This window comes from Lycium ferocissimum, chromosome 6, assembly GCF_029784015.1.
Source record: "Lycium ferocissimum isolate CSIRO_LF1 chromosome 6, AGI_CSIRO_Lferr_CH_V1, whole genome shotgun sequence".
Taxonomy (NCBI): Eukaryota; Viridiplantae; Streptophyta; class Magnoliopsida; order Solanales; family Solanaceae; genus Lycium; species Lycium ferocissimum.
Window position 1 is genome coordinate 24,004,573 of NC_081347.1, and position 11,880 is coordinate 24,016,452.

At 35.4% G+C, this 11,880-nt stretch overlaps 1 protein-coding gene across 1 annotated transcript; it reads left to right on the forward strand.

Annotated features, from left to right (window-relative positions):
* The first annotated feature begins 10,171 nt into the window (after positions 1-10,171).
* On the forward strand, positions 10,172-11,562 carry LOC132059536 (uncharacterized). The gene has a single exon (XM_059452160.1). The coding sequence runs from the start codon at positions 10,360-10,362 to the stop codon at positions 11,305-11,307; it is 948 nt and encodes a 315-aa protein (XP_059308143.1). The 5' UTR covers positions 10,172-10,359; the 3' UTR covers positions 11,308-11,562.
* The last annotated feature ends 318 nt before the right edge of the window (positions 11,563-11,880 follow it).

An 11,880-nucleotide genomic window follows, 5' to 3' on the forward strand; every position in this document is an offset into this window, starting at 1 on the left:
TCAAGTTACCCTTCAAGAATTTCACTAGTTCTATATTTGCACTTCCTACTCTACTTTCTTCTATAACCCAAGTCTTTCAACCTTTCAATACTCTTAATAACATGAAATGAACATAAAACTCACCTTTTTTTGTGTAGGAACAATCTTTGGATGAAGATACTTCACTTGGAGAAAACCCAACTTCAATTCCAAAGAGATTCTTGGCTGCCAACAACCCTAATGGGCATCCATATACTTGATTTCCTTTGGTTATTGGTGTTTGATCTTTGATATACCTTGGATTTATGTTGATCTAGTGTGGAGAAGGTTCTAGAGGTGTGGAGAGGGTTTTTGGGAGTGTTTGGGGTCTGTTGGTGAAGAAAAATGGGAAAAAAATGAAGTGGGCCAAATTTATGTAACTTGGAACTTTTTCCACCGACAAGAACTTACGGTTCGTATGGACATATTTACGGTCGTATGTCATATTTACGGTCCGTATGTCTGACCGTATGTTGGCCAAAATTCTGCACAACTTTCTGATGTTGTTTTACGCCTCTCAGACATGACAAACGGTCCGTATGTTGGGCCGTATCTTTGCCCAGTCAACAAACTTTCACGAAAAGTACTTTCTTCGATTATCTTATTCTCGGAACCTCTAGGGTACATGCTTAATAGTTGTCAAAAGTCTTTCTTTAACCTGATAGAGGTATCATAGCCTCTCTGGACTTACATTAGTTTGCTTACGACGTAATCGATGCGAAAATTTTCAAGTTGTAACATATAGGAGGGATAACTTATCATCTCACCATCATTCCTACCAATTGAGTTTAATACCTATGGACTTAGAATCTATGTCGTGGAATCTCCATGTTGATTCATCTCCCTACATTCTGGCTTATACCTTTTACAATAATGAAAGTAAAATTTTGCCTTCTTATGGCTCGTCTTGTTGTTTCTGGAACAACTCACTTAACCTCCTCTTGTCATGATCTGACCACATGATATTCTTGTTTTAGCAGTCTTAAAGTCATCCGTCATGGATTACCTTTCCTTTTACTGGCTAGCTCTAGGGCCGAGCATATCCTTATGAAAAGATGACTAACTAGACATTGGGGCGCGCTCATCTCCACTTATGAAGTCTTTTACCTCCTGCAACACATGCATAACTCCTCGTTCATTGCTACATCTTTCTTAGTCTACTATCGACTTTAGGGTTCCTTTACCTTGCTTATTAGTGCTAAATTATCCTTACCTTTATGGCCTTACCTTTATGGCCTTAGCCCCTTGAGTACACAAATGCCCAACTCTTATTTCTCTTTCATTCTCCTTTCCTCCACATCCTCTTATTTTCTTACACTTGTTCGTCATGATTGGCATCTAATTCATTCATTAGCAACTTATCTCATAATTGTTCACAAAACTTGCCCTAGGTATTCTCGGTCCCTAATTCCTCTTATTTCGGTTCCTTTTTACTCTCTACTGGTGTCTTAGACTCCTCACTTGATTTGTATTTAATCAATCGTGATTCCTAATACGTACTCTGAATCTCGTGTCATTCCATCATCAATGTTACCCACTTCGATAAGCCCTTACTCCCTTATGTGTACCACGTATTATATCGCAAGCACTAGGCTCTACTTCTGACTTTCTCTAGCTCGGATATTTGGCATAAAGTAAATCTAGGGTCCCTTACTTTGATATCACTAATGGGAAGGGTGGAACAGTAAGTTATGTTTTCTTGGATACTGAAGTCCCGCATCTTATTTGTTTGTTGAACGGTGTCGCGATTTCGTCACTTTTGTTTTGATCTCCCTTTAATATCAAATTCCTAGAACCTTTATCTGTCGAGTAAATAATGGCACTCTAGGTACTAACATACATATAAACCTAAGCAATTTCAATGGGGGAAGTTTTGTGTACCTGTAAGCAACCTGTCCTAGTCCTGTACATGAAAGCTTTGATCAGATATGCTTCAAAGCGGAACCCTCCTATCTTCCTTAACCACTCTCTACCTCTTGGCTCGGCTATCCTCATCCTCTTGTACATATCTCATAACATATGCTGGTGATCCCTGATTAAAAATTCCCCAGGACGGAGGACTAGCTGGTACCTCTGTAACACTAATGTCCGTAATGGCCCTAACATAATACTGGACCAGAGGGGGGGGAAACTGGACATGTCAACCCCTGCTCTGCTCCCCTCACATCCTGGTCAATAGGCCCAGAATGCGAGACCAAAATTGTGGTGAGGTCGTGGCTGAAGCCGCTCGGACATGTGTCTCATATGAACCCTCAGACGGGTCCTCCTCAATAGAAGTCATAATCTCTGAAGGGTCTGACTCAATAATGATCTCTGAGGGGCCGGTCTCAATCGTATAACTTATACTTCTCCTCCTTTCTTTTGTTCCCCTCTAACCTGCATTGGGGGGTAGCGCTAGTCTAATATCCACTCTTGGAGTTGTCCCCACACTTATACTAACTGAGGCTTTTCTTTTCATCGACATAACTGCAATTCAAAATAGAAAATAGGATTAGGAATGAACTTTCCTACGTTTCGGCTCTATCGCACAATCTAGATTATGAAGAAAGGATACATTCTTAAATGTCCCGTAGCCTCCTGTTTATAAGTATGGCGCACTTTATACCCATAAACAAGACTCTACTAGACACGGCTCAAAGACATCCCTAGGACTAACCTTCTCTGGTACCAAGTTTGTCATACGCCAACGAGGGGCATGATGGGCACCCGACTCTATCGATCGAGCACCACCTGGCGTATACTGACATAATCTCAATACAACTAACCTGGCTAGAAATGTGAGCTCACTGTAACATAGAAAACACCCGCACGCAAAAAAGGCCCAATACATTGGAAATATATATATATATATATATATATATACGCATATATATATATATATATATATATGGCCCAATATATATATGTATATGTATAGATATATGTATATATATGTATATACATACGTGCTAGCCGACAAGGCTGCTACAAGTGTCCTCCTAATAAAATGTAGCCGGCAAGGCTGCACATGACATCTACATACATCATACTGTCTATGAGCCTCTAGGAGTGTATATACATAGCATATGAACGTAGCAAGTACCAAAAGAGTAAGCCCGGTATAATGGCACTTGCTGACGATCCACTGAAGTTGATTATCCTACTGAAGAGGTCCTCTGCTTTGTCTGTCCCGTAGGTGGGGACATCAGTACGGATAATAGTATTGACTATGTAAGGCAAGATACAATAATGTAAGTAAGACATAGGTATAAAAGAATAGAAGTAACCTGAGCCATCTGATGACATACAATATGCAATGCAAGAAATTATATATATATATATACACACACACGTTATTGTATCCTCATATATATCATCATCATCCCGCGTTCGGGGCATCATCACATGCCTACACAAATTTATGTGTACGCACCACATTGATCGTAGCTCGGCGTGGTGTAGTAAAATAGTGCAATACACACATACACACACACCCACACATAATGCATGAGGAGTAAATGAACTAACATTGGGCCTCTCGTAGTGACGTAAGGTCGGTAATCTCCAAGTGAATTATGAAATTCGTACTGAATCCAAGGAAATAACTTAATGATGATAAACATGATAATATTTCAAGAATCAATCAAATAAGTAAGGCATTAAAATTTGAAATACATATCATAGGAATGGAGTGAATTGTTATGGAGCGCTTGTGTTTATATTCTAGTTGGATTCGTGCCAAAGAAAGAGGGAAACAAACACCTTATATACCTTATTTGTCAAGCAGCCGCTCGAAAGAATCCTTTATTCCGATGCTTGATATTTGGCACAAATATCTAGATTTAGTGTCATTTACACTTTACTTCTTATCACTTTCATCGCACTTTTGAACGTGAATTGTTGTATATAAGCTTATGTTGGTATGTTTATATGAATAGGTACAACAAGGACCAACGACATTCCGGGCAGTTTGAGTGATTCCGAGGCTATATACGACGATTGAATGTTGCGAAGGAAGTTCCAACACTTGAAGGCAAAATCGACCCTTTGAAGGGTCTCGTACGGCGGCCATGCGCCGCACATCCGCGCACAAGATACTCCTTTCTAATTCTCGGACATGTTATGCTTTGGCGCATGGGAGCACGCGGATGCTACGAGACACACGATCATGCGATGGCCATGCGACGCATGACCAAAGCACATGAGGCGTCGGTTGTCTATTTAGATCGGGATTGGGCCCATTTATCTTATATTTACCCTAGCATATAAATAGCCGTTTTGAACATTAGAGGGGCGGTTTTGGACGACTTTTGGAGAATTGTGAAACCCTTTCTAGGTTTTATTCCTATTCTATTATTTTTCTTTACATCAAAACCCTAAGTAATGATGAATTCTTCTTTCGCTTATCAAATCATGTGTAACTAAACACTTAAATTAAGGGTTGTGGCGTAGCCATGAATATTGATGTTTGATAAGTGTTTCAATCTTAGCGGCTTGTTCTTATGCAATTGCTTCATTGCTTCTGTGTTTAATCTCTTGATTGTCTGCGCAACAGTTGAGTTCTATCTACTCATTGACATACGTGCTTGGGAAAGACGTTGTTCTTCTGGAGAAGAAGTAATGAGATTGTGATCTGAATATCCCTAGAGTTGGGCTAGGATTTGTGACTAGGATAGGAATATACTTAGTTACCACAATCAATGATGTACCGTGCCCTTATTGCATTCTTGATAGGTCAATACCATAGGAATATAGGAGGCGATTTATCTTGAAGCGGCGAGTAGTGGTTCGGAAGAATCCTACGAAATTAATGATCCGGTTAATTAGCCGTTGTGAACAAAGTTGCTAAGTTGAGATACTTGATTGACTCAATAGGATTGGTGAACCAACCACGACCCTGGAATACTTCTAAAATCTTGATAAAAGCCATTCTTCCTCACGTTCTAAGCACAAGTTCTGTTTTACATTAGTAGTTAACTGCATTACATCAGTTAGTTATAGAAGAACCAACACTTTTATTCTTCACTTGCATAGATAGTAAGCAATAGTTTATTCTCGTGAAATATTGATCATAAGTCTCTGTGGGTTCGACATCCGATTTTACATAATCACTTTATTACTTGTACGACCACGTACACTTGCGTGTGCATTTGGACGCAACAATGCTTGCCCTTCACCTTAAACTATATTGAAAAATATATCCTTAATCATATTCCATCATGTTCATACATCAATTTAGATAAGTTGTATATCGAAGGATGATTCGGGTTACGAGAATTCGGGCAGCATTTCCCCTATATCATCTACTTCCTCCAAATTCCAAAACAACTCCCAAACATCATTAACAACATTAACAATAACATAATCAAGAAACTACATGACAAACATATACAAATCTGTTTGAAACTTCCTTCGAAAATCAGTCCATAAGCCAACAATATCAACATATCAAACTACGGCCTTTATACTATGTTTTCCCTTCACTTTAAATCACTAAAATCCTCGAAAAACAAATCAATATCAAAGTCAAGATGAAGAACATACCTTATACTTGAAGAAATTCGACTCACACAACTTGCTTCAATACCAAAATCACCACAACATCAAGTAGAAGCAAGAACAATCACTTTTCACGAACTAGTTTAGTATAATCTTGTTGAATTCTTGATCTAAGGGACTATAAGTGCTTAGGGATGAATTTGTAGGTTTCTAGAGCTCAAGAGCATGTAAAATAATGATAAAATGGGGTTGATGGGGGGTATTTATACCCCTTGAAAGTCGGTTCCACCGAATCCAAAATTGGCCTTCGCGTTCGTGAGGTTGATGGGGGTATTTATACCCCTTGAAAGTCGGTTCCACCGAATCCAAAATTGGCCTTCGCGATCGCGGAGCCTTTGGCTCACGAACGTGAAGGTCTCTAGCATCCTATCTTGGAACGCCCGTAACTTCCTACTCCGATGTCGTATCGACGAACGGTTTATTGCATTAGAAACTAGTCTCAATAAATTTCAATTTACATAGCTTATGCATTCCATAAATACTCAAATTCTAGGAGATACATCTTCCTCAATTTGGACCAAAAATTATGTTCGGAATTCAACCAAGTTTTGACAAACTTAATTCCTTCATTTTGCTTGATCCCGAAACCTTTAGACACTTGCTTAGAACCTTTTAGAAGTTTCCTTAACCTTATAAGAGTTTCATAAACTCTCCGGCTTACGTTAGTTTGCTTACGACACAAACGACTCGAAATTTTTTCGAGGTGTAACATTTTGACTACCCTCTATGCAGTAGTATAAATAAGGGTATGATAGGTGATGTACTTATACACTTGAAAAATACTTGGAAGAAATAATAAAGCTCTCATCTCTTGTCTCTCTATTTTATTGCTTTCATCCTTTAAAATTATTACTATTTTAGCTTATTTTACAACAACCTATTATTACCTACTGAAAAGTATGGAAAGCAAAAGTGTAAAAACAGGTTTATTGAGGTGAAATACACTTATGAAACCATGGTTTGAAATTATGAGATGAAACCATTGTTTGAAATCATGTTTGGACATGCAATTTAGAGTTCTTAAGTTGCATTTTTTCTTATAGACATAAAAGCCCCACAAGTTGTGAAAACTATCAAAATATTTTCAATTCTTATACAATCTTACCAAATGAGCAAGTTATAATTCATAACAAAATTAATACGCTACTAGAAGACCTTTCTAAAAAATACAACATCAATTCATCAAACTTTAGTTCAATAATTTTTTTTAACATGAATACTAATGTAACTACTCTTTAATATAATCCTCTCACATGGTAGACATAAATAAAGGTCAAATGGTTGGTGGGAGTAATTGTTAAAAATATCTATCAACTTATGGGTCCTTTTTTATTTTTTTTATTTTTTATTTTTTTACAAAATATAAATTTATGGGTCAAGTTTTATATTTTAAAAAATTGAAACTATGGTTTGAAACCTCAAATCATGCATTATTGGATGATTTGGAGTTTGAAACCATGAGATGATCTTATAGTTTCAAACCATGCTTTCAAATCGCATGTCCAAACATCTACTTACAAGAGGGCTCCAACATCAAGTGCAATCTATGATGGTGGTGGTGAACCCCTTGCTTATTTTACATCACATGCGGGTGGTGACGGAACATGTGTCTAGGTGGGAACGTACTAAGATATCTATATTATGAAGATTTATCATGAATTAACAAATTTTATGATGGATGTCAGACTACTTCAACTCTCCTTCCTTTATTCGAATTTGGTACCATCAATGTGAGCAAGCTCACATGGACTAAATTTTAAAATGCCAATTTTATATTTTCAACAAAATAAAATTAACTGGTGGTAGTGAGTAACTAGTTCAAAACTTCTAATTAGACTAACTAATATTAGTTGATTTTTCAATTTTACCTTTTTTATCTTCTTATTTACTTTTAACTTTTTAATTAACAGTTTTTTTTTCTTTCCAAAATTAGATTTACTAATAATTAAAATTAAAAGTTTGAACTTCAAAAGTTCAACTCCTTAAAATGTCCTATCAAAAAGTTAATATTGAAAAATTCCTCCTTTCCATGATAAATCTAGTTAAGTTGGTTGCAAGTTCGAAAACAATTTAATTGGCAGTTAATTATCATTAAATTTGAAATGAAAACTGACCTAGAATTTCCTTATGCAAAAGTGAACCATAAAGAAAGCAAACGAATCTTGAAAACACAGCAGATATTGCTTATGGTAAAGTTTTGGTAAGGGGAAAAATTAATTCATTCACCTACTGATGGACATGAAAGCTTCTAAGCTTCTCGTTGTCCATAACTGAAGCTCCAGTCTTTAACATATTTTTAGCCTGGTAGTAGGCTACTTAAATCATACATTGCTTGTAATTCACTTCACTCTTCACTTGTTGACTGAGCTTCATGTGTTCTCCATTCAAAACGTCGACTTCAAATGTAAATAACTGGATTTTAAATTTAATATGTAAATAACTGGATTCTAAATTTAGTATTATATGTGTATATATTTAAGAACTTTTTCTATACTAATACACTATTTGAAAAAAAAAAAATTGAATTAAGCAAAATCCGCAGTCGGGCTTCCTATAGAATCATTTTGCAAAACCTATTTATTAGCTTCATAAAAGGTAGTCTTGATTTTTTGAACCCCCTTAATAATTTTTTTTTTTTTAAATAGCATCTCCTTCAGAAAATTAGCTAGGCAAATCTTTTGTTGCCCACCGGGTATCAGGTATGGACATAAATTAGTTTTGCAAGTTCAGGATATTTCAAGACAGTGAATCCGTTCAATGCCACAAGTTTTGTCTCATAAGCAAAAGCTAGAACATAACTTATGTTTAATGGGCAACAGAGGCAAAACTTTTGTTGCCCATTGATCGGGCGTAAGTTGCAGACATAAATTGGTTTTGCTTATAATGCAGAAGATCAAGATATTTCAAGACAGTGAACCTGTTGAATTGACCACAAATTTTGTTTTATAAGCAAAAATTAAAACTTATACATAATGAGCAACAAAAGTTCTTCCCAGCATTTTTTCAGGTTAAGATTATTTTTAAAGTTTTTATAAGGGGGGTAAAATTCAAAATCAGACAGTTTTAGGGAAACTACGAGTTATTTCATGCACAAAAATTTGTGTGGCAGCGCAAAAATATGCACAATAAAAATGTCGTTTCCAATTACAGCGCAGCGCAAATTTGAGTTGCAATAAGGTGTGAAACTTTTATTTTCTAAGAATATTTTGGTCTTTTTTCCTTCATTACTATAGATATCATCATCCCATTATTTAGTAGTTCCTTATTTTTTGTTTTAATTATAGATGATTCATCATATTCTGAAAGAGGACAACCGATTCATTAGTAAGATTTCTATTCTTCATAAACGTGATTGGTTTTTCATTCTAATTCCAAAGTTTTTTGTTTTTATATGCGTGATTGTGGGATGGAATAGACTATCACGAAGCTAGAAGCTAGTATATATAACTATAGATATAGACACAAATGGATCCACAACATTATACAGAAAATGATGTTTTGATCTAGCAGTCTCCTGAATTAGAACATAAATAACATAAGCATCTCTATCATCATATTTAATTGTACTCTAACTGGACTATGATATATTCATTTGTTAGCGACCCATGTTAAGCATATCGATCCATTATTTTCTAAGGGATGTCCTCGGACTAATTATACAGGAACTATAATATAAGAATTATTCATGTTATATATGAATAATAATTCAGGATCATTATGCAGGAATTATAACTTCTAAAAGGATCTTATTAGGTACTCTTATTCATATATATTATTAATACATATTCTTATAATTCATATATTAGATATCGCACATCTCACATGAAATAACGTGAATATTATTTGTTCGGCCGTCAATCAAATATTTATTACTCCAGAAAAGACCATAGACGACGCACTACTAAACAAACAATACTTCCCCACTGAAATATTCTCCGAAAAATGTTCACTGACTATTCCCACAGATATTTGATTGAATTAGTGAGAAAAGAAAAAATAGTTATGTTTTCACACGAAAAATTAGGAAGTTTCTCAACGTTTCTTCTAATCTTCATAGCAAACTCATTTACCCAGAGAATTCTTCCATGCGTTCCCCATTTTTTGAAAAATTCTAGGTCAAAAGTTTTAAATGGGGTGAGAAAATCATATTTTGTAACATAAATTTCCCACTAACTATCAGTGAGAAAAACCTCTGTTTCCACTAGTGACGGTAATTTCAGTATATATGAAAACAAATTATCAGTTGGCATGCATGTTTTCCAGTTTCCATATGGTGTGACTTTCTGATGCACAAACCATAACATTCCATATCTCCAAACGAAGTAATTTCATTTTAGTGAGGTTAAAAAAAATGGTACTTATAATAATTCATCAAATGCTGTGTCTTTACTTATATTATTAATCACTTACCACTTACCACACTTAATTAATACTTTTATGTTTTCACGTCAAGTTTATCTTTGTTATAAGTTTATATAATTTTGGTGTAAAACTTCAGTATAAGTAAAACAAAATTCATAAACAATCCTTAAAATCCTTTTCTTCCACCAAATTCCCCTAATCCCATATTTTTCCTTACCCCACCTACCCCTGTTTTCCCCTTTTCAAAAGATATACTATTATATAAACCTCCTCTAATAAGAAAGAGACAAGAAAAAAGAAACCAAAAGTCCATTTGTTTTCCAACTTACTCAAAATCACGGAACCGGTGAAAATACAGCTACCCTATACCTGATATAGCCTTTTAAATTACTCACACATTTGCAAAATTTCTTTTGTTCTCTTTCTTCCTCTATTTCTATAATGTCTTCAAAGATCAAGAAATGGAATGTTGGAAAATTATTCATGTGCAATGGAGCAGGTTGTAGTGGTTGTAGCAAACCAAATTTAGCAAATATCTTAGAACAAAATCCAAAGCCCAAAATCCCTATTGACATAAAGCCATCACCTAGCATTTGTCACACTTCTTCAAGTTGTGAGATCAATGGTGTACATTCCATGGATGATTTTTATCAAGATGATCAAACTTCCACCACAATCTCCATCAACATAGGTTCGTCACCTCCACCAAGTTCGGAGCAAAATGATGATATCAATTTGTCGCAGTCAGAGACGAATTCAGAATTTAAAGTCAGAACATGCCCAAAAATTGGTGGCAATCATGCTATCGTCAAGAATTTGGATGATCCATTTCAGGATAATCAAACTTCCACCCCTTTCTCCATTATTAACATAGATTCATTATCTCCACCAAGTATTGATGAAAAATATGACACCAATCTGTCACAGTCAAAGACAACTTCAGGATCTAGAGTCAGCACATGCCCGAATATTGGTGGCACCCTTGATATCGTCAAGAATTTGGATGATCCATTATTTCAAGATAATCACACTTCTACCACCTTTTCCATTAACACGGAATCATTATCTCCACCTAGTTCTGATCAAAATAAACATACCAATATGTTACAATCAAAAGCGAATTCAGAATTTAGAGCCGGTTCATGTCCAAAATTTAGCAGTACTCTTGCGGTCGTCATTAATTCGGATGATCCAGTTCAAGATTTCAAGAAATCGATGCTCCAAATGATTTTTGAGAAAGAAATCTACTCACCTGAAGATATGAAGGACCTCTTGAATTGTTTCCTACAGTTGAATTCACCTTCTAACCATTATATTATCATTCAAGCCTTCATGGAGATCTTGAATAATAGAATGGTTGTCTCAAAGGGACCTGAAAAAGAGAAGTAACCATGTTTATCTCCTTATTCTCCAAAGAATTCACAGTCATGGAACTAGGGGCAGAGCTACATGGGTTGGAGGGTAGTTCAATTGAATTTCCTTCATTAAAAATTACTTGTAAAATTGAGAGAAATAATTTGGTGGTCTACATATAAATTGTTGAATACATTTTATAAATATAAGTGAAGCTTCTAGTGTAGTGACAAAGTTGACTAAAAAAAATAGTAATTCACAAGTTGAAATATCAAGTGTGGTATTCTAGTATCTTTTTTTTCTTCTTCTTCTTTAAATTTTGATTTCGTTACGGCATGGAACCTAAGTTCAATGACGAAGCTAGCTCTTCAGTTAAGTATTCAGCTGAATCAATAGCTTTGGTCTTAACCCTGTACTAATATTAACAAATTTATGAATATATACACTTTATTAATTTGGAACCCAAAAATTTTAAAATACTAGAATCCTGACCACATAATTAAACTTCAAGTCCTGGTTTGTGCCTAAATTATCTTTTGTAAAAGTCACATGCTACTACCATGTGAATGCATTGAATTCAAACGTGGGAACATGTTTCTAAAAGGGTTA